Source organism: Aotus nancymaae, unplaced genomic scaffold (assembly GCF_030222135.1).
Source record: "Aotus nancymaae isolate 86718 unplaced genomic scaffold, 86718_ANA_hifiasm-v0.15.2.pri h1tg000058l, whole genome shotgun sequence".
NCBI lineage: Eukaryota > Metazoa > Chordata > Mammalia > Primates > Aotidae > Aotus > Aotus nancymaae.
The window spans coordinates 11,491,964-11,515,639 of record NW_026988472.1 but is presented as its reverse complement, the minus strand read 5'-3'; the positions used below and the strand labels follow the sequence as shown (position 1 = coordinate 11,515,639).

Genomic DNA, 23,676 nt, shown 5'->3' with positions numbered 1-23,676 from the left:
ACCAAAAGTGCTTTTCCTACTCCTTTTCTTTTTTTTTTTTGAAACAGGTTGTCTCTGTCACCAGGCTGGAGTGCAGTGGTGTCATCAGGGCTCAGTGCAGCCTCAACATCCTATCTCCCAGCTCCAGTGATCCTCCTACCTCAGCCTCCTGAGTAGCTGAGACTACAGGCATCCAGCTATTTTTTTAAAAATTATTTATTTATTTATTTGAGACGGAGTTTCACTCTTGTTGCCTGGGCTGGAGTGTAATGGCACAATCTCAGCTCACCACAACCTCTGTCTCCCAGGTTCAAGTGATTCTCCTGCCTCAGCCTCCCAAGTAGCTGGGATTACAAGCATGTGCCTCCATGTCCGGCTAATTTTGTATTTTCAGTAGAGATGGGATTTCGCCATGTTGGTTAGGCTGGTCTCAAGGCCGGGCGTGGTGGCTCATGCCTGTGATCCAAGCACTTTGGAGGCCAAGGTGGTTGGATCGCCTGAGGTTAGGAGTTCAAGATCAGCCTGATTAACATGGTGAAACCCCGTCTATTTTTTAAGAAAACAAAACAAAACAAAAGTCTGGTCTCAAACTCCTGACCTCAGGTGATCTGCCCGCCTTAGCCTCCCAAAATGCTGGGATTACAGGCATGAGTCACCGTGCCTGGCCATTTAAAATAATTTTTTTTTGTAGAAATGGTATGTTAGGCTGTTCTTTCACTGCTCTAAAGAAATATCTGAAACTGAGTAAAGAAAAGAGGTTTAATTGGCTCACGGTTCCACAGTCTGTACAGGAAGCATGGTGCTGGCATCTGCTCAGCTTCTGGGGAGGTCTCAGGAAACTTACAATCATGACAGAAGGTAAAGGGGAAGCAGGCATGACTTACATGGCTGGAGCAGGAAGAGAGAGGGGGAGGTGGTACATACTTTTAAATAACCAGATCTTTTGATAACTCACTCACTCGCTATTGAGAGAACAGCACCAAGAGGATGATGTTAAACCACTCACGAAGGAACACCCCTATGATCACCCCCGACCAGGCCCCACTTCCAACACTGGAGGTTACAATTCAACTTGAGATTTGGGAGGGGACACAGATGTAAGCCGTATCAGATGGGGTCTCACTATGTTGTCCAGGCTGGTCTCAAACTCCTGGCCTCAAGTGATCCTCCTGTTTCAGCTTCTCAAAGTGCTGGGATTACAGGAGTCAACCACTGTGACTGGTCTGCTTCTCCTACACGCTACACTCAGTCAACATTTCTGATACTAGATGTATGGAGGTTCCCCCGCAGCCCCCGCACCCAGCAAATTTCTGGCACATTCTCCGGCAAACACCAGCTGGGTGTCCTCTAATTCAATTCCATTCCAACATTACTTACTTGGAGGTCAGATCCCCTAGAGTTATAGTAGGCAGCTAGTTAGGCATGAGCAGGGCAGGAGAGGGCTTTCCTTCCACACCTGCCACCAGGAATGTCACGTGACCATCAAGTGATGGTCTCAGTACCATGGGCTCTGTACCATGAGACCTCCCCAACTTCAGATGCCAATGGCAAGCAGAGGTTGTAACCTATGCTTCTGCTTCTGCTTTTCTTTTCTTTCCTTCCTTCCTTCCTTCCTCCTCCCTCCCTCCCTCCCTCCCTCTCTCTCTCTCTTTCTCTCTTTCTCTCTCTCTCTCTCTTCGAGATGGGGTCTCTCTCTGTCTCCCAGATTAGAGTGCAGTGGCGCAATCTCGGCTCACTGCAGCCTCTGCCTCCCAGGTTCAAGTGATTCTCCTGCCTCAGCCTCCTGACTAGCTGGGACTACAGGCAGGAGCCACCTCACTCGGCTAATGTTTGTATTTTTAGTAGAGACGGAGTTTCACCATGTTGGTCAGGCTGGTCTCGAACTCCTGTCCTCAAGTGATCCACCTGCCTCAGCCTCCCAAAGTGCTGGGATTACAGGCATGAGCCATTGTGCCCATGCCCGGTCCCAGGCTAGTCTTGAACTCCTGGGCCCAAGCGATCCTCCCACCTTGATCTCCCAAAGTGTTTGGATTACAGGCATGAGCCACCGCCCAACAGTACTGTTGGTTTTTTGTGAAGACTTCTTTACCTAGACATGATTGGTTAAACCATTGGCCATTGGTGATCAAGTAAATCTTCAGCCACTCTCCTCTCCCAGGAGGTTGGGGGTTGGGGCTCAAAGTCCCAACTCCCTATTCAAGCCTTGGACTTTTAGTTGCTCAGCCCCCAACCTGAAGCTATCTAGAGGCCCCCAGCCACCAGTCGTCTTATTAACAAGCAAAAAACACTCCTTTTTTTTTGAGATGCAGTTTCACTCTTGTTGCCCAGGCTGGAGTGCAGTGGCGTGATCTCGGCTCACTGCAACCTCCGCCTCCTGGGTTCAAGCGATTCTCCTGCCTCAGCCTCCTAAATAGCTGAGATTATAGGCACATGCCACTATGCCCGGCTAATTTTTGTATTTTTAGTAGACACAGGATTTCTCCATGTTGGCCAGGCTGGTCTGGAACTCCTGACCTCAGGTGATCCAACCACCTTGGCCTCCCAAAATGCTGGGATTCCAGGCGTGTGCCACCGCACCAGGAATATTAACCTATGTTTTCAACTGTAAATTTTGTGAAATCTAAATACAAATCAAGTATTTCTGATAATTTAGCTTTCAAAATTGAGATGTGCTGTCAGTGTAAAATACACATCTGATTTCACAGTCTTATTACCACAAAAAGAAAGCTAAATATCTAGATAATTAAAAAAAATTAATTACATTGAAATAAGAATGTTTGGATATGTAGTTCGAAGTATGTTATTAAAGTTAATTTAACTTATTTTTTCTTTTTCTGTCATCTCACTGCAGCCTCTCATGTTACATCTCTTCCCCGTCTTCCACCTGAGTTGGAAATTGAGGCTGCTGTTCTGTGTCAAAGTAATTTAGTCTCTCAGCCATTAAGATGTTTCATTCTTAATGATGTAATTTGAACCGCAAAATTATTTCCCCTGGTGATAGGGATGTTCGCATTTCATTGGCCATGGAGACTAAAGCCTGCCTCCCGCACAGAACCATTGGCTAGCTGCGCCATCTGTCCAAAGCAACCTCGGGCTGTGCCCCCACCCACTTCCACTACCTCCAGCTGTGCCATCTACTTGCGCCCTTGTCACGCTACGTCCGTCCTGCCCCATCGTTGCATTGGACAATGGGGAATTCTGCTGATTTACGGATCAGGCAGCCTCATATTGACTGGGAGACCAGACCCTGTTTCTTATATTCAGCCATTAGCCAAGTGCGCCTTCTGTCCACAGCTTTTCAAGCTAGGCTTTGACTGCCTCAGTTCACATGGCAACGGGGTTAGTTACTACCTAGTAACAGTTTACCATTACTGCCATAGGCTGAAGAGGCTAAAGCCCAACTTCTCGTGCAGTCATTGGCTAACTATTTGTAGTAACTCAGCTTCCTTCCACCCTGCACATAGCAACAGGGGCTTCTTCCTAGTAACAGCCTGCTACTTCATCCCATTGGCCACCAGAAACCAGATCCCACCTCCCCGATGCAGCCACTGGTCAGCTGAACCATCTATCTACAACTCCCCCATTTGGTCTAGACAAGAAATCTCAAACTGCTGGTTTCTATGAACTCTGCTGCCACCACTGCTCATCTGGCTGGACCTTGAACTTGGTCATCTGTTACCTAATCCACCGTTAAGAATTCCCTTGTGAAAATCTAAAATCTGGGCCTCTGTTAACATTTTCACCTCTGGACCAACACTTCAAACCCCATCTTTTTTATTTGTTTGTTTGTTTTGAGACAGAGTCTCCTTCTATCGCCCAGGCTGGATTGCAATAGTGAAATCTTGGGTCACTGCAACCTCCGCCTCCGGGGTTGAAGCGATTCTCCTGCCTCAGCCTCCCGAGTAGCTGGGATTACAGGCGTGTGCCACCACACCCAGCTAATTTTTGTATTTTTGGTAGAGACGGGGTTTCATCATGTTGGTCAGGCTAGTCTCGAACTCCCGACCTCAGGAGATCTGCCCACCTCGGCCTCCCAAAGTGCTGGGATTACAGGCGTGAGTCACCACGCCCGGCTTCCCAGTAGTATTAATTTAGTTTTACCTCAATCTAGTGCTCTGATAACTCTTCCACCATCAGTGCCTTTCTGGTATAGCTTAGCATTCAGCCTTTGACTATTCCTTCAGTGATGCCCTGCCGACCTGGAGCCTGAATCAGGCCTATTCATTTTTTCACCATCAATGCATACTAGGACAGATCTCAAACTTCACCTCTGTGAACTCTTCCAACATTAATGACCTTGATAAAAACTACCAAGGTCACATCCATAGTCCCGAAAAAAATGGGTTTATTAACCTGCTGCAGCAAGGAAGACCACGCCCCACAGGAACTGTGCAGATGTCTCACCTAGGTAACTTAACTTGTTCCAGTTTACCCAGGATTTTCTTGCTTTTGGCACTGAATGCCCTTGTCCCACTAAACCCCATTCCTGGGCAGTCAGGGATGGCTGATCACCTTAGTGTCAATGAACAAAGGAAGAAATGGGATTACTGTAGGATATAGGAGTGGAGTTTAGATAAAGTTTAAATGAAGCAGTGTTTTGAAAAGCCCAAAGCAAAGGAGGTTGGTATGGAAAAGGATCAACATCAGGTTCAGACTGTGAAGTAGATCTAGGGTCCTTTATCTTTGGAAACAGAAAAGAAGCTGGGTGTGGTGACTCACACCTGTAATTCCAGCACTTTGGGAGGCTGAGGCGGGTGGATCACCTGAGGTCAAGAGTTCAAGACCAGCCTGGCCAACATGGTGAAACCCCATCACTACTAAAAGTACAAAAATTAACCAAGTGTGGTGGCACATGCCTGTAATCCCAGCTACTTGGGAGGCTGAGGCAGGAGAGTCGCATGAACACAGGAGGCGGAGGTTGCAGTGAGCTGAGATCACACCACTGCACTCCAGCCTGGGTGACAGAGCAAGACTCCATCTCAAAAGAAGAAAGAAAAAGAAAAGAAAGAAAGAAGGAAAGAAAGAAGAAAGAAAGAAAAGAAAGGGCCGGGCGTGCTGGCTCACGCCTGTAATCCCAGCATTTTGGGAGGCCAAGGCAGGTGGATCACGAGGTCAAGAGATCGAGACCATCCTGGTCAACATGGTGAAACCCCGTCTCTACTAAAAATACAAAAAATTAGCTGGGCATGGTGGCGCGTGCCTGTAATCCCAGCTACTCAGGAGGCTGAGGCAGGAGAATTGCCTGAACCCAGGAGGTGGAGGTTGCGGTGAGCCGAGATCGCGCCATTGCACTCCAGCCTGGGTAACAAGAGCGAAACTCCGTCTCAAAAAAAAAAAAAAAAAAGGAAGGAAGGAAGGAAGGAAGAAAGAGGGAGGGAGGGAAGGAAGGAAAGAAGGAAGAGAAAGAAAGGCCATGTGCAGTGGCTCAGGACTGTAATCCTAGCACTTGAGGTGGGCGAATCCCTTGAGCCCAAGAGTTCAAGACCAGCCTGGGCAACATAGTAAGATCTTGTCTTTACAAAAAATGAACAAAGGTAGCTGGGCATGGTGGCGTGTGCCTGTAGTCTGTCAGCTATTTGGGAGGCTGAAGTGAGAGGATCACTTGAGACCAGGAGGTTGAGGCTGCAGTGAGCTGTGATCATGCCACTGCACTCTAGCCTGGGTGACAGAGTGAGATCCTATCTCAGAAAAAAAAGAAAAGAGAAAAGGATAAAAAAAAAAAAACACTAAACACAGATGTGAAGTGTTGGCTCCAGATACCTATTATCTGAAGCTCTGCACCTGGGTAGGAAATCAAGGCTATTTCTCTGTGCCAAAGTAATTTAGATCCTTCAGGGAAGAGTAGGAGGTTTTATTCTTTTTTTTTTTGAGACAGAGTCTCGCTCTGTCACCCAAGCTGAAGTGCTGCAGCATGATCTTAGCTCACTGCACTCTCTGCCTCCTGGGTTCAAGCGATTCTCCTGCCTCAGCCTCCCTAGCAGCTGGGATTACAGGCATGCACCACCACGCCCAGCTAATTTTTGTATTTTTAGTAGAGATGGGGTTTCACCATATTGGCTAGGCTGGTCTGGACTCCTGACCTTGTGATCTGCCTGCCTCGGACTCCCAAAGTGCTGGGATTACAGGCGTGAGCCACCACCCCCAATCCGTTTTTATTTTTATTGATATTATTTCAAACAGGAAAATTTCTGATAGTCTGTGATTTTAGAGAACAAGGTTTCTCTGCAGGGCTAGGACTAGGGTGAGGTGAGGGAGGCAATTGCCTCAAGTGTAAACTGTAGGGGGTACTAAAAAACTCAGTAATCAAGATCAACAACATTTTATTTATTGATTGATTGAGACAGTATCTCGCTCTGTTCCTCAGGCTGCAGTGCAGTGGTGTGATCATGACTCACTGCAGTCTGGACCTCCTAGGCTCAAGAGATCCTCCCACCTCCCCACCTCCTGAGTAGCTGGGACTACAGGCGCGTGTCGCTGTGCGCAACTAATTATGTTTATCTTCTGCAGAGATGAGGTCTCACTATGTTGCCCAGGCTGGTCTCAAGTGATCCGTCCACTTCGGCTTTCCCCAAAGTTCTGGGATTACAGGCGTGAACTATCACTTCCGGCCACGATCAATAACATTTTTTGTTTGTTTGAGAGGGAGTCTCACTCCGCCACCCAGGCTGGAGTGCAGTGATGTGGTCTCGGCTCACCGCAACCTCCGCCTCCCGGGTTCAAGCTATTCTCCTGCCTCAGCCTCCTGAGTCGCTGGACTACAGGCGTGCGCCACTATGCCTGGCTAATTTTTATATTTTTAGTAGAGATGGGGGTTTCACCATGTTAGCCAGGCTGGTCTCGAACTCCTGACCTCAGGTAGTCCACCCACTTCGGCCTCCCAAAGTATTGGGATTACAGGTATAAGCCACGGCGCAAGGCTGTTTTCTTTCTTTCTTTTTTAAAGACAGGGTATCGCTCTGTTGTCACACTGACTCCTTTCCCCTCTTCTCCAGTGGTATCGCCCACGACGGGCACCTGTGCTAACCTGATTTTTCCCCCTCTTCCCAGTGGTATCTCCAATGGGGGGATTGTACCACCCTGACTTCTTCCCCCTCTTGCCCAGTGGTGTCTCCCTTGAACATCAGAACACGCCCTAGTCTTCCCTGTGTAGGAGACGCACCTCTGTCACTTTAAACTTTGCCCAAACTTATAGAACCGAGTTCCAAAGATCAGCTTCTCCCGGCATCTTGACCTCAGAAGGATTCTACCGTGAACGTCCTCTCGCCCCCGCCTTCTGTGGAACAGCCCACTGTACGGAATGGATGCTAAGATGGCGGCCCCCATGGAGACACGACATAGCGCAGCCATATTCCTCGCCTGACAACGCCACTGTTGGACCACGTTTCTGCCGATCCGTAACAGCGCTGTGTTCAGTGAGTAGACTACAACTTCTCAGTCCTAATGATCGTGTGCAAAATCAACAGCCCTAGAAGGTGCAGTGTCAGGGGTGAGGACAGGAAACGGAAATCCCCCTCAGAGGCCGTTTAAGTCTTCTTGGCGCGCGACGCTAAATGCAGTGCATGAGGTTTTACGGCGTGATAGTCGCTCAGGTGATTTTGAGGTGATGGCTTTGTTGGCTTCGGGGGATGATGCATTGGCAGTTGTGGTGTCAATTGGTGGGGAAATACAGAATCGAATGGATGGGAATCTATGAGTGTCAGGGATGAGGGCCTCTGGAGTAGTCAGGTTTTAGATTCCCTGCTGTGTCTTGATGTCCAGCCTTAATAGTGTGTGCTTTAGGTTTTTCCTTGATCAGGATTCCCAGAGGTTTGCTAATTTTATTAGCCTTTCCAAAAAAACAACTTTTCATCTTGTTGCTTCTCTGATCACAGGTCTCTTTTGATGTACCTTCGTTTTCTATTTCTTTAATTTCCGCTCTTATCTGTACTATTTTCTCTTTAACTTCTTAAATTGGATAATTCATTAATGCTCAGCCTTTGTTAAAAAAAAATTAAGAGCATGCGTTTTCCCTTAACGATCTCTTTAGCTGCAATCAAGAATATTTTGCATACACCATCTTTTTAGTTTCTTTGTTTTTAATTTTTTTTTTCTTGAGACGGAGTTTTGCCCTGTTGTCCAGGCTGGAGTGCAGCGGCGCGATCTCAGCTCACTGCATCCTCCGCCTACCAATTTCAAGCTATTCTTGTTCCTGGGCCTCCCCAGTCACTGGGATTACAAGTGAGCGCCACCACACTCAGCTAATTTTTATGTTTTTAGTGGAGACAGGATTTCGCCGTGTTGCCCAGTCTGGTCTCGAACTCCTGGATTCAAACGATCTACCCGCCTCAGCCTCCCAAAGTGTTGGGATTACAGGTGTGAACCACTGCTCCAGGACGACTATTTTATATTAGTCAACATTTTTTTTCTTTTTGTTATCATATGTATGCCCAACTCCTTAAAATGTTTATTCTGGCCTGGCGCGGTGGCTTACCCCTGTAATCTCAGCACTTTGGTAGGCTGAGGCGGGCAATTGCTTGAGTTCAGGAGTTCGAGACCAGCCTGGGCAACACAGGGAGACCCCCCCTCATCTGTACAAAAATAAAATAAAATAAAATAAAATGAAAAAAAAATTACCTGGGCATGGTGGAGTGTGCCTGTAGTCCCAGCTACTCTGGAAGCTGAGGTGGGAGGATCGCCTGATTCCAAAAACCATGATATTACACCACTTTACTCCAGTCTGGGTGATGGAGTGAGACCTTGTCTCAAAAACAAACACAAAAAAGATTATTCTTACAAACTTCATATAGTTTTTGCTATCATTATTTATGCAATTTTGTTTCCACTGCTGGCTCACTGTTATAGAGAGAAACTATTTGCTTTTATAATCTTACCTTGTGTCTGGCCCCTTACATTATGTTATACCCTATTAATTTTAGTAGATTTTTAGCAGAGTCTGGTAGGTTTTCTTTTCTTTTTCTTTTTTGAGATGGAGTTTCACTCTTGTTGCCCAGGCTGGAGTGCAATAGTGCAATCTTGGCTCACTGCAACCTCTGCCTCCCGGGTTCAAGTGATTCTCCTGCTTCAACCTCCTGAGTAGCTGGGATCACAGGCATGCACCATTACGCCCAGCTAATGTTGTATTTTTAGTAGACACGGGGTTTCACTCTGTTGGTCAGGCTGGTCTCACACTCCTGACCTTAGATGATCTGCCCACCTCAGCCTCCCAAAGTGCTAGGATTACAGGCGTGAGCCACCACGCCCGGCCTCTGGTAGGTTTTCTATGATTTTTTACTTTGGCAGGAAAGCTACAATTTTATTTTCTTTCTCATTGGCAAGAAAGCTACATTTTTATTTTCATTTCTTTCCAATGTTCATGTTCCTCTAATTATTATTAGTTTTCTTTTTTCTTTCTGCCTTTTTTTTTTTTTTTTTTTTGAAGCGAAGTCTGGCTCTGTCGTCCAGGCTGAATTGCAGTGGTAGGGTCTTGGCTCACTACAATCTCCTTCTCCCAGGTTCAAGCGATTCTCCTGCCTCAGCCTCCCGAGTAGCTGGGATTACAGTTGTGCACCACCAGCCTCCCGAGTAGCTGGGATTACAGTTGTGCACCACCACGCCTGGCTAATTTTTGTATTTTTAGTAGAAACGGGGTTTCACCATGTTGGCCAGGCTGGTCTCGGACTCCCGACCTCAGGTGATCTGCCCGCCTCGACCTCCCAAAGTGCTGGGATTACAAGCGTGAGCCACTGCACTGGCCTATTTTTTCAAAATACATACAGGGTGTCACTCTGTTGCCTAGGCTGGAGTGTAGTGGAGTGATCTACTCTCACTGCAACTCTTTGTGTGTGTGTGGTTTTTTTTTTTTTTTTTTTAAGGTAACGGGTCTTGCCATGTTGTCCAGGTTGGTTTTGAACACCTGGGTCAAGGGATCCTCTTGCCATGGCCTCCCGAAGTGTTGGGATTAAAGGCATGAGCTACTGCGCCTAGCCTGATTATTTCTTTTCTTCTTCTTCTTTTTTTTTTTTGACAAGGTCTTGCTTTGTCACTCAGGCTGGAGTGCAGTGGCACCATCAGAGGTCACTGCATCCTCGACCTCCCATGCTCAAGCTATCCTTCTGCTTCAGCTTCCTTAGTAGCTGGCACTACAGGGGCGGACCGCCACACTCAGATTATTTTATTTTTTGTAAAGACAGGGTCTCACTTTGTTGCCAAGGCTGGTTTCCAACTCCTTGACTAAAGCAACCCTCCTGCTTTGGCCTCTCAAAGTTCTGAGAATACAGGCATGAGCCACCGTGCCCAGCCCACTCTGATTATTTCATCTTCTCTAATGTGAGCTAGAGCCCACAAAACAATTTTGGGTAATAGCAGACAGTACTAATTTTAAGGCAATAGCTTCGTCATTTTACTTTTTAGCATGGTGTTTCAGGGTTATGTTTCATAATTGATTTTTGTGGCATTTAAGTGATTTACGTCTTCCCTAATTTTAGTTGGAGCTTTTATTAGTAATGGCTGCCGAATTGCATTGGATGCTTTTTTGGTGTAAGTTAATAGAAGAATGTTTCCCCCTGTAATTTGTTGATGTAATACATAACATTAGGCTGGGCACTGTACTTTGGGAGGCTGAGGCGGGCAGATCACTTGAGGTCAGGAGTTTGAGACCAGCCTGATCAAGATGGTGAAACATCTCTACTAAAAATACAAAAATTGCTGGGTGCGGTGGCTCACGCCTGTAATCCTAGCACTTTGGGAGCCTGAGGTGGGTGGATCACCTGAGGTCAGGAGTTTAAGACCAGCCTGGCCATGATGGTGAAACCCCATCTTAAAAAAAAAAAAAATTTTTAAATACAAAAATTAGCCGGGTGTGGTGCATGTGCCTGTAATTCTAGCCACTCGGGAGGCTGAGGCAGGAGAATCGCTTGAACCCGGGAGGTGGAGGTTGCAGTGAGCCATCACGCCATTCCACTCTAGCCTGGGTGACAAGAGCGAAACTCCACCTGAAAAAAAAACCACATAACATTATTAAGATTGGACCATTTTTCTTTTTTTCTGGAAAGAAGAGGCTAAAAGCTTCCTAGTAGAAGAATTTAAGAGGAATATTTCATCTAGGAGTGGAAAAATAACAAAAGATGGCAGAAGAAAGGACCGGCCGATTTCCTTTCATTTAGATTACCTGCTTTCCAGGTTTCTTGCCTTCACAGTCACCCACCAAGTCCCCTTGGACCTGCCCATCACCTGCCTACCCCATGGGACTTAAGCACCATTCACTGCCCCAGATCTATTCCTCCTAAACCCATATCTGCCTTGAACTTGAACTGATGTGTATCCTGGCTGAGTAGGGAGTGAAGCACCTGGTAGAATCACTCAAGAAGGGACCCCTAGGCGGGGCGCAGTGGCTCACACTTGTAATCCCAGCACTTTGGGAGGCCAAGTCTGGCAGATCACAAGGTCAAGAGATTGAGACCATCCTGGCCAACATGGTGAAACCCAGTCTCTACTAAAAATAGAAAAATTAGCTGGGCATGGTGGTGTGTGCCTGTAATCCCAGCTACTTGGGAGCCTGAGGCAGGAGAATTACTTGAACCCAGAAGGCAGAGGTTGCAGTGAGCTGAGATCGTGCCACTGCACTCCAGCCTGGCAGCAGAGTAAGACTTCGTCTCAAAAAAAAAAAAAAAGGAAGGGACCCCAAGCTCATTGCCCCAAATTTGATCATTTCCATAGTCCACCTTGACTAATGCTCAGGGTGGGGATGCTGAACATTGTGGCATGAATGTGGGATGACACTGATGATATGGATACTGTCCTTTTAGGATTTCTTGGTGTCTCTGTGGAGCCATTGAGTCTTACCCCTTACTGGAGGCTGCAGGACCCTCTGTACACAGACAGCTGCCCAGCGAGGAAGGTGGGCTGAGACCCAGGGTGAACATGCCAGCTAATGGGACATCACTGCAGGGATTCCCTGCCCTGATTCCGGGAGAACCTGGCAGATCCTTTGAGGTAAGGAAGAGGATCCTATTTTTTTTTTCTACATGTTCTTTTTTTTTTTTGTTAAACTATCTCTAGTAATGGGTATAAGCAATCTATATGTTCTTTATTTATTTTTTTTTTTTTTTGAGACGGAGTTTCGCTCTTGTTACCCAGGCTGGAGTGCAATGGCGTGATCTCGGCTCACCGCAACCTCCGCCTCCTGGGTTCAGGCAATTCTCCTGCCTCAGCCTCCTGAGTAGCTGGGATTACAGGCACGCGCCACCATACCCAGCTAATTTTTTTGTATCTTTAGTAGAGACGGGGTTTCACCATGTTGACCAGGATGGTCTCGATCTCTTGACCTCGTGATCCACCCATCTCGGCCTCCCAAAGTGCTGGGATTACAGGCTTGAGCCACCGCGCCCGGCTCTTTATTTTTTTAGTTGAATTTATATTTTGAGATAATTGTAGATTCACATGCAATGTACCATTTATGCAGTTTTTGTCCCCAGTAGTAACATCTTGTAACACCCAGGATATTGACATACAGAGCATTTCCATTCCCACAAGGATCTCCCATGTTGTCATTAAATAGGCACAACCACTTCACTCCCTCCGTCAATCCCCTCTTAACCCCAGGCACCACTAATCTATTCTCCAGTACTATAATTTTTTCATTTCAAGAATGTTGTGGCCCGGCAGTGGCTCACGCCTGTCACCTGTAATCCCAGCACTTTGGGAGGCTAAGGCGGGTGGATCACTTGAGGCCAGGAGTTTGAGACCAGCCTGGCTAACATAGTGAAACGCTGTCTATACTAAAAATACAAAAATTAGCCAGGTGTTATGGCGTGCCTTTGTACTCCCAGCACTTGGGAGGTTGAGGCAGGAGAATCACTTGAATCCGGAGGTGGAGGCGGAGGTTGCAGTAAGCCGATATCACACCACTGCACTCCAGCCTGGGTGACAGAGTGAGACCCTATCTCAAAAAGAGAAATGTTGGCCGGGCGCGGTGGCTCATGCCTGTAATCCTAGCACTTTGGGAGGCCGAGGTGGGTGGATCACCTGAGGTCAGGAGTTCAAGACCAGCCTGGCCATCATGGTGAAACCCCATCTTTAAAAAAAAAAAAAGAAAAATGTTGTATTTGCCTGGCATGGTGGCTCATGGCTGTAATCCCAGCTCTTAGTGAGGCAGAGGTGGGAGGATAGTTTGAGCCCAGGAGTTTGAGACTGCCTGGGTAATATAGTGAGACACTTCTCCACAAAAAGGAAAAAAAGGGCTGGGCGAAGTGGCTCATGTCCGTAATCCCAGCACTTTGGGAAGCCAAGGTGGGTGGATCACCTGAGGTCAGGAGTTTGAGACCAGCCTGGCCAACCTTGTGAAACCTCCTCTCTACTAAAAATACAAAAATTAGCTGGGTGTGATGATGGGCACCTGTAATCCCAGCTACTCTGGAGGCTGAGGCAGGAGAATCACTTGAACCTCGGAGGCAGAGGTTGCAGTGAGCTGAGATTGCGCCATTGCACTCCAGACTGGGTGACAGAGTGAGACTCCGTTTCAAAAAAGAGGAGGAAAAAAGAGACTTGTATTAATCAAATTGTACGGTATGTACCTTTTGGGACTGGCTTTCTTCAGCAAAATTCTGTGGAGATACCAATAGCTAACAATATATCAATAGTTGATTCCTGTTTTTTTTTTTTTTTGAGATGGAATCTCGCACTGTTGCCTGGGCTGGAGTGCAGTTGTGTGATCTCAGTTCAGTGCAACCTCTGCCTCCTGGGTTCAAATGATTCTCCTGCCTTAGCCTCCCGAGTAGCTGAGATTACAGGTGCCCACCACCACACCTGGCTAATTTTTTATGTTTTTAATAGAGATGGGGTTTCACTATGTTGGCCAGGCTGGTCTTGAACTCCTGACCTTGTGATCTGCCCTCCTCGGCCTCCTAAAGTGCTAGGATTACAGGCGTGAGCCACTGTGCCTGACCCATTCCTTTTTTTTGTTGATAGTTTCCCATGGCATGGATGTACCACACAGTGTAACCATTCACTGGTTGAAAGACATCTTGTTTGTTTCTAGTTGTTGAATATTATGAATAAAGATCCTATGATAGTTTGTGTAAGGTTTTTGTAGGGGTGTGATACTGTGAAATATATAATTGGTCTTTCTTGGCAAACAACTCCTAATATCCTCAGACTCTCTAAAGTAGTAAAGTCTCTTTCTGTATGCTAATGAGTTGACTGATGACTGGCAGTCCCTAGGCAGCTTCCGAATGGGATTGGTCACCAGAAAGACTAAGGTAGGGGGTTGGGACTCTTCAACCTCCTGGGAGGGAAGAGGGTGCTGACAGTCAAGTTGATCCACAGGGGAAATGATTTAATCAATCATGCCTACATAATGAAGCCCTGCTGAGATCCCAAAAGGATAAAGTTTGGAGAGCCTCTGGGTAGCCGAACACATGGGGGTTCCTGGAGGGTGGTGCATCCAGAAAGGGCATGAAGACTCCAAGCCCCTTCTCACATGCCTTGCCCTATGTATCTCTTTATTTGGCTGTGGATTTGTATTCTTTAAGATATCCTTTATTGGTGGGAGAGGTGGCTCACGCCTGTAATCCCAGAACTTTGGGAGGCGGAGGCTGGAGAATCGCTTGAGCCCAGGAATTCAAGACGAGCCTGGGCAACAAAGTGAGACCTCATTACTACAAAAAGTAAAACAGGTGGGATGTGGTGGCTCACGCCTGTAATCCCAACACTTTGGGAGGCCGAGGTGGGCGGATCACAAGGTCAGGAGGTCGAGACCAGCCTGACCAACATGGTGAAACCCCGTCTCTACTAAAAATATAAAAATTAGCCGGGTGTGTTGGCATGCACCTGTAATCCCAGCTACTCAGGAGGCAGGAGAATCACTTGAACCCGAGAGGGGGAGGTCGCAGTGAGCCAAGATCACACCATTGCACTCCAGCCTGGGCGACAGAGTAAGACTCCGTCTCAAAAAAACAAAACAAAACAAGAAAAAAATTAGCTGGGTGGTGGCGGGTGCCTGTAATCCCAACTACTCGGGAGGCTGAAGCAAGAGAATCACTTGAACCATGAGGCAGAGGTTGCAGTGAGCTGAGATCGCGCCACTGCTCTTTAGCCTGGGCAACACAGTGAGACTCCATCTAAAATAAAATAAAAATAATACAAAATAGTTGGGTATGGTGGTGCATGCCTGTGGTCCCAAATACATGGAAGGCTGAGACAGGAGGATTGCTTGGGCCTAGGAGGTCGAGGCTGAAGTGAGCCATTATTGCACCACTGCACTCTAGCCTGGGTGACAGAACAAGACTGTCTTAAAAAAAAAAAACAAAACAGGCCAGGTACGTTGACTCACGCCTGTAATCCTAGCACTTTGGGAGGCCGAGGTGGGTGGATCACCTGAGGTCAGGAGTTCAAGACCAGCCTGACCATCATGGTGAAACCCCATCTTAAAAAAAACAAACAAAAAAAACAACCTTTATAATAAACTAGTAAACATAGTTTTGTGTTTCCTGTTGAGGGTGAGTGGTGACTGTCTGGGCTGGTGGCTCACAGGTAAAAGATTTTACCACGGCAGTTGTAGGTAAAGAAAGGCGTATTTATTAGAGAAAACAGGAAAATACGTTGCAAGAGAGCAACGGGCAGAATCAGCAAAAGAGGAGCTGACTTTGAGGAAATGAAGGCTTGCTGGAGATTTTAGAGGATGGTTCTTGGGCTGTTTGATAATGCCAAGGTAGCAGGGAACTAGCTTGCATTCTTCTGTCAGGTGAGGTGTTTGATGATGAATTGAAGCGTTTGGTGATAAGCAGGAAGTTGGTGAGTTATGTACGTTATTTGCTCAGGAGGACTGTATGTCCTGGGCCATAAAGAAAGACAGATCCATAATTTATCTGCATGTTGTTTTTGTTTATATGTCCTGGACCAACTTTTCTCCCCTAATTAGGACTCCACATTTCCCTGAGGTTTTCAGGGTCTTTGTCGCCCAGGCCAGAGTGCAGTGAAGGCTTACTGCAGCCTCAGCCTCCCGGGTTCAAGTGATCTTCCCAAGTAGCTGGAACCACAGGTGTGTGCCACTATGCCTGGCTAATTAAAAAAATTTTTTTTTGTACAGACAAGGTATCACTTTGTTTCCCAGGCTGGTTTTGAACTCCTGGCCTCAAGCAATCCTCCCTCCTTAGCCTCCCAAAGTGCTGGCATTACAGGCATGAGCCACCACTCCTAACCTTTCCTTGAGTTCTAAGAGTCACTCTAGCAAATTAATTAAACCCTAGGAGGGAATTGTGGGAACCCTGACTTGTAGCTGATCAGTAAAAAGTTCTGGAGTCTGAAGTGGGAGTAGTCCTTAGGACGGAGCTCTCAACCTGTGGGACCTGATGCTATATCCAGGCAGACAGTGTCAGAATGGGATTGAATTGGAGGACACCAGCTGTTGGCTGCTGCAGAATTGACCTCTTGTTCGACGTGTGAGGAAAATCCCTCACATATCTGTTGTCATAGCGTGTTGTGAGAGTCTAGTAGGAGAAACTGTGTTTGTATTCCTGCTCCTACATGGCGGGGTAAATGCATGCGAGGACAATTGGGGGATTGTATGCCAAGTGCATATAGTGCAGAATTAATAGACAATTTATTTTTTTTTTTGAGATGGAGTCTCGCTCTATCGCCCAGGCTGGAGTGCAGTGTCGCAATCTTGGCTCACTGCAACCTCTGCCTCCCAGGCCCAAACGATTCTCCTGCCTCAGCCTTCTGAGTAGCTGGGATTACAGGCACCCGCCATCATGCCCTGCTAATTTTTTGTGTTTTTAGTAGAGGTAGGGTTTCACCATGTTGGCCAGGCTGGCCTCCAACTCCTGACCTCAGATGATCCACCCAGCTTGGCCTCCCAAAGTGCTGGGATTACAGGTGTGAGTCACCATGCCTGACAATCTTGTTTTTTTTTTTTTTTTTGAGGTGGAGTCTCAGTCTGTTATTTAGGCTGGAATGCAGTGGCGCTATCTCAGCTCACTGCAACCTCCGCCTCCCGGGTTCAAGCAATTCTCCTGCCTCAGCTTCTCAAGTAGCCAGGATTACAGGTGCCTGCCACCATGCCCAGCTAATTTTTTTGTATATTTAATAGAGATAGAGTTTCACCATGTTGGCCAGGTTTGTCTCGAACTCCTGACTTTAGGTGATTCACCTGCCTCGGCCTCCCAGAGTGCTGGGAGCCCCCTCGCCTGGCCGACAATCATTTTAAATACAGTTTTAGATGTACAGAAAAGTTAAGATAGTACAGATGATTCCATATACTCTCACATCCTTAACCCACCCACAACTGGCCCAGTTTTCCCTATTACTCACATCTTGCATTAGTGTGGCACATTTGTAAAAATTAATGAACTGATAGTGATACATTACTATTAATTATAATTATAGCCTACAGTTTACAGGAAGGCTCACTGTTTTGTGTTATACATGTGGGTTTTGGCAAATAGATAATGACATATATCCACCAGTGCAGCTTCATACAGTTTCATTCTGTTTCACTTGTGCTTCAGCTATTCATCCTACCTTTCCCTCTTCCCGAACCTCTTGCAACCACTTATTTTTTACTCTCTCTATAGTTTTGCTTTTTTTTTTTCAGACAGGGTCTCACTCTGTTGCCCAGGCTGGAGTGCCATGGTGGGATCACTGCTCACTGCAACCTCCACCTCCCAGGCTCAGGTGATCCTCCCATCTCAGCTTCCCAGGTAGTTAGGACCACAGGCACATGCCACCATGTCTGGCTAATTTTTAGTATTTTTTGTAGAGATATGGTTTTACCATGTTGCCCAGTGTGGTCTTGAACTCCCGGGCTCAAGCAATTCGCCTATCTCAGCCTCCCAAAGCGCTGGGATTTATAGGTGTGAGCTATCATGCCAGGCCGAGTTTTGCCTTTTCTAAAATGTCATATAGTTGGAATCATGTAGTATGTAGCCTTTTCAAACTGGCTTCTTTCACTTAGTAATTTGCATTTAAGGTTCCTCCATGTTTTTTTTTGTGGTTTGGTAGTTCCATGGATTGGAGGTACCACAGTTTGCTTATTCACCTCTTGAAGGGCACTTTCATTGTTTCTAGGTTTTAGCAATGATGAAGAAAGCTGCTATGAACATTTATGTACAGATTTTTGTGTGAACATGTTTTCAACTCAATTAGCTAAATAACTAGGAGCATAATTGCTATGTCATATGGTAAGATTATGTTTAACTTTATGAGAAACTACCAAGGCTGGGTGTGGTATCTCACAGCTGTAATCCCAGCACTTTGGGAGGCTGAGGTGGGTGGATCACCTGAGGTCAGGAGTTCGAAACCAGCCTGGCCAACATGGTGAAACCCTGTTTCTACTATTGATACAAAAAATTAGCTGGGCGTGGTGGCGGGTGCTTGTGATCCCAGCTACTTGAGATGCTGAGGCAGGAGAATCGCTTGAACCCTGGAGGCAGAGGTTACAGTGAGCTGAGATTGTGCCATTGCACTCCAGCTTGGGCAACAAGAGTAAAACTCCGTCTCAAAAAAAAAAAAAAAAAGAAAAGAAAAAAAAAGAAAAAGAAAAAGAAGAGAAACTGCCCAACTGTCTTCCCAAGTTTGTCACCATTTTGCATTCCCACCAGCAATGAATGAGTATTACTGTTGCTCCACATCTTCACCAGTGAAACCGCCATTGCAAAATTGTAACTGAGACAGAGATCTGATCTAATCAACTCCATCTTACTTTGAACCTCCAAGCTGTCCTTGTTCATTCCTGGGCGTAGTCTGAACTAATTTAGGGAGGAACTTAGTTTATAGTTCAAAACAAAGATGGTAACAGGCCTTTCCCAAGGTAAATCTCCTGCTTGCCTGGGGACTAGATTGCCTTTGTAGGACTAACAGATTAGCCACTAGACTAGAAATTATGGTTTAGGAGTCATGCAGCTGGAGGCTACAAGATTCTGACCCACCCTAAACTGCCCCTAAGATCAGTGCTTGAGATATTTTGCAGACCCTGCACTTAATGGATCAGCTGGCAACACCCAGATTGATATACTGGCTCATTTGATCTTGTGGCCCCCACCCAGGAACTGACTCAGCACAAGAAGACAGCTTCGATTCCTTATGAATTCATCTCTGACCTGACCAATCAGCACTCCCGGCTTACACTGGCTCTCCCACCCTTCCCCCCGCAAATTGTCGTTTAAAAACTCTGATCCCCAAATGCTCGAGGAGACTGATTTGAGTAGTAATAAAACTCCGGATCTTTGAACAGCCAGCTCTGTGTGAATTATTATTATTATTATTATTTGAGATGGAGACTCGCTCTGTGCAGTGGCTGGGGTGCAGTGGCGAAATCTCGGCTCCCAGAAACCTCTGTCTCCCAGGTTCAAGTGATTCTCCCACCTCAGCCTCACGAGTAACTGGGATTATAGGCGCACACCACCATGCCCAGCTGATTTTTGTATTTTTAGTAGAGACAGGGTTTCACCATGCTGGCCAGGCTGGTCTCGAACTCCTGACCTTGTGATCTGCCCGCCTCGGCTTCCTAAAGTGCTGGGATTACAGGCATGAGACACCGTGCCTGGCCTGTGTTTTTAATATCAAATATTGATTGTTCATGTCAGATATATAGGAAAACAATTGACTTTTATTAACTTTGTATCCTGTGACCTTACTATAATCACTTAATAGTGCCAGAAAATCCTTTACTGAAATGGATTGTGAGAGTAACTAATTTATAGGGCTGGTATGTCTGGTTTTGAATGCTGTAGAGTGGAAGAGCGTGTCTGGGTTGAGGCAGGACCCACAGCTCATAGTGACCAATCACAGATGGCTCTACTTGAGCCAGACACACAAAAACACAATAAGTTATTCATGAGGCAAGACCTAGCATGCCAGACTCACTCAAAGCCATTGTAAAGTGTGTTTACCCTGTCTGCGGAAAGAGTCACACTCTGTAAAATATTTGAAGAGATTTATTCTGAACCAAATATGAGTGACCAATGGCAAGTGACACAGCAGTCAGGAGATACTGAGAACAGGTACCCAGGGTGCTCAGGCCACAGCTTGATATTATACATTGTAGGGAGACAGGAGACATCAATCAGTCTGTGTAAGATGTCCATTGATTTGGTCTGGAAAGGCGAGACAACTTGAAGTGGGGGCTTCCAGGTCATAGGTAGTTAAGAGACAAAAGGTTGCATTCTCTTGGGTCTTTGATCAGCTTTTCACTGAATGCATAATTTACATGTGAGAAGGGGTAGAATAGTCACTTATGTTTTCGTCTGGCTTAATGGAACAGTAGTAGGGCTGGGGAAACAATCAGATCGGCATTTGTCTCAGGTGAGCAGAGGGAGGACTTTGAGTTCTGTCTGTCCTTTGTCGTCCTGCACCTGTGAAGATAAGCTATCAGTTTACGTTGCTGGAGTGAAATTCGACAGAATATCTTAAGGTAAAGATCTTGAGGCCCACAAGAGGGAGGCCTGTAGCCTTTATCTTTGTAGCTATCTTATATGGGAATAAAATGTGAGGCAGGTTCACCTAACACCCTTTGGCTTAATGATTTTGGAGTCCCGAGATTTATTTTCCTTTCACAACCCTAAGTATGGGGACTGTCTAACGTATGCCAAGAGGAGCACCCCGATGAAGCAGCTGATATGCTTCATATGCAGGCCATGTGGGACTGGCTTTATGGCGCCTATGATATTCACCTGCTGAATATGCCCATTACCCAGGCCGTATTCAGCTATGGTTAAGGGGTCTTTTTGCATAGGCACCCCATATAACCTTACAGCTGCAAAATACAGCAATAGTCCCAAAAGCCTCATTGAAATTGCTGCCTCAGCTTTCCTTCAGGGGTCCCACAGATGCTAATGAAAACATTAAGTTAACAAGAAAATGGGGAGAAGCCAAGGGAAGAGTCAAGTCTAGCTGCAAAGTGGAAATCTCTCAGTGGCTATTAAGAAATGGGATGGCCGGGCGCAGTGGCTCACGCCTGTACTGGGAGGCCTAGGCAGGCGGATCACCTGAGGTCGGGAGTTCAAGACCAGCCTGACCAACAGGGTGAAACCCCGTCTTAGAAAAAAAAAGAAAAAGAAAAAGAAATGGGATGGCCGGGTACAGTGGCTCACACCTGTAATCCCAGCACTTTGAGAGGCCCAGGTGGGTAGATCACCTGAGGTCAGGAGTTGGAGACCAGCCTGGCCAACATATTGTGAAACCCCATCTCTACTAAAAAATACAAATTAGCTGGGCGTGGTGGTGCATGCCTGTAGTCCCAGCTAGCATGCCAAACTTGCTCAAAGCCACTGTAAAGTGCATTTACCCTGTCCATGAAAAGAGTCAAACTCTGTATAATATTAGAAGAGATTTATTCAACAAAGGCTGAGGCAGGAGAATCACTTGAACCCAGGAAGCAGAGGTTGCAGTGAGCCGAGATTGTGCCACTGCACTCCAACCTGGGCGACAGAGTGAGACTCTGTCTCACCCCCCCCCCCCAAAAAAAAAGGGATGAATAAAGAGTGTAAACTGATGATGTTGAAATAGAAGTCTTAAGACAGCACCATCAAGGTTGGGTGGGCCAAAGGGATCCTGCTGGGTACCCAAACATTAACAGGCCCTCAACAAGTTGGCTCCATTTATCCCAGTGTGGGAGGAATTTAAAAAGCTGTAAGGCAAAAATTACAATGAGAACTCCACCATCAACTGCCTTGGGCATTAGCCAGGTAGATTAGTCAAGATAAAAATTGACCAAGGTCAGTTTTGGAGGTGTTTCAGGCCCATATTCCCAGCACTTTGAAGGCTGAGACAGTTGGATCGCTTGAGCCCAGGAATTCAAAACCAGCCTGGGCAACATAATGAAATCCCATCTCTACAAAAAAATTAAAAAAAAAAAATTAGCTGAGCATGGTGGCACACGCCTGTAATCCCAGTACTACTTGGGAAGCTGAGGTGGGAGGATCACTTGAGCCGGGAGATCAAGCCTGCAGTGAGCCATGATCATGCCACTGCACTCCAGCCTGGGGGACAGAGTGAGACTATGTCTCAGAAAAAAACAAAACAAAACAAAATACCCACCGAGGGCAAAGATTATTTGAATCCATCCTGAGATGGGGACCCAAAGCTTTTTGCACATAAAATGGGTGGAGAAGAGAAGTTTATGGGTAAAATGGGAGGAAAAGAGAACTTCCTAGGAGTCCTTTACATGGAAGCCTCTTACACTGTGGTACCAAAATCCATTAGTGAAGCTGTAACATGGGCTACAACTAGATTGGGAGAATATAGAAATGTAACAGTTGATAATGGATAAGCACAGACTGATTAGAAAGTAAATAAAAAAGAATAAAAGAAAAAAATGTAACAGTTGATAGGATTGAGGTGTACATTTGGGTGAAAATTGGAATGTGTTTAAATAGGCTTTGTGGCTGGGCGTGGTGGCTCATGCCTGTAATCCCACCACTTTGGGAGGCCGAGGCAGGTGGATCACTTGAGGTCAGGAGTTCGAGACCAGCCTGGCTAGCATGGTAAAACCCAGTAAAAATACAAAAAAAAAAAAAATTAGCCGGTGTGGTGGCGTTCACCTGTAATCTCAGCTATTTGGGAGGCTGAGGCAGGAGAATCGCTTGAACCTGGGATGGGGAGGCTGCAGTGAGCCCGAGATCATGCCACTGCACTCCAGCCTGGGTGACAGAGCGAGACTCAGTCTCAAGAATAAATAAATAAAAAGTTAAAAAAAAAAATAAAAAGAAACAGGTTTTACCTGAATGTTTTATGGGAATGGATATGATGACTGACAGGGAACACTTCCTCTAACTAGTATTGTGACACTCAAACCTGTTAATGAAAGCCCAATGGAAGAACGTAAGGGTTGATGGGATTGAGGTGAAAGTTTGGAAAATTTATAGATTTGAACAGGCTTTATGTGAAATGGTTGCATCTCTTTTACCTCAATGTATTATGGAGATTGAGATTATATCTGACTGTGGAATGTTTCCCCTCTCTAGTATTGTAAATCCACCCTTCAAGCAATATTATTTGGACATGCTAAATGGGAACCAGTAAGATTGCCCAAGCCCACGAAGTATAGAATAGAACCTCAGGTGCTGGCACAGACAGATTCTCTGTACAATAGCCTTTTGTGGAGCAGAGACTGGCACTTATGACAAAAGCCTAAGAGCGCCTCCCAGTGGTAACCTGGGACTTTGGACCAGAGAATTTCCAGTTGAGCTTGGATTAGACATTAATTGAAAGTGCCCTTATGATTGAAGGACATAAAAGAATTTTGAAACCTAAAATATCCATGATGTCTTGGGTGATGGTGTAATGCTCCAATAGGAAGAGCAATGCCCAGAGGAGTTCCATAATTACATGGAAATGGTTTGTAGAAGAATATGCTGCCAGGGGAGTGCGGAGTTAGTGGTTTTCACAACCAGGTAGACTCTTTTCCGCCAGGACTGATGGAGGAGGAGCTGGTCTTTTCTGTCATTGATTGGACAGTGCCCCAGCTCTCAATTGACCAACAAAGAGCTGGTTGGTTTGTGGATGGCCATTCCATGGTGAATGGACTTCATCGTGTTTGGATGTCCCAATAGCGTCCATTATAGCAAAAGGATCCAATTTAGGATTATGTTTAACATTTACTTGTCATCACTTTAGTGTTCTTCAGTTAAGAAGGGTCCTTCTTTGCTTTTCATGACTCTTCGAAGATTTAATTAAATAACAGTACTTAATTATTTACAAATATATATTCTTTTCATCATATAA

General features: G+C 46.1%; 1 protein-coding gene across 3 annotated transcripts in view; it reads left to right on the top strand.

Annotated features, from left to right (window-relative positions):
* The first annotated feature begins 7,380 nt into the window (after window positions 1–7,380).
* The window catches only part of ZNF157 (zinc finger protein 157), a 42,026-nt gene continuing 25,730 nt past the window's right edge, over window positions 7,381–23,676 (top strand). Inside the window, exons 1-2 of one of the 3 annotated variants that reach the window (XM_012477417.2) lie at window positions 7,381–7,465; window positions 11,763–11,949. In XM_012477417.2, coding sequence (XP_012332840.1) covers window positions 11,878–11,949 — 72 coding nt within the window. In that variant the 5' untranslated portion in view covers window positions 7,381–7,465; window positions 11,763–11,877. Of the gene's footprint in view, window positions 7,466–7,504; window positions 7,580–11,762; window positions 11,950–23,676 lie in introns of those variants that run through there. The other 2 variants (XM_012477416.2, XM_012477415.2) reach the window with 2 other exon arrangements.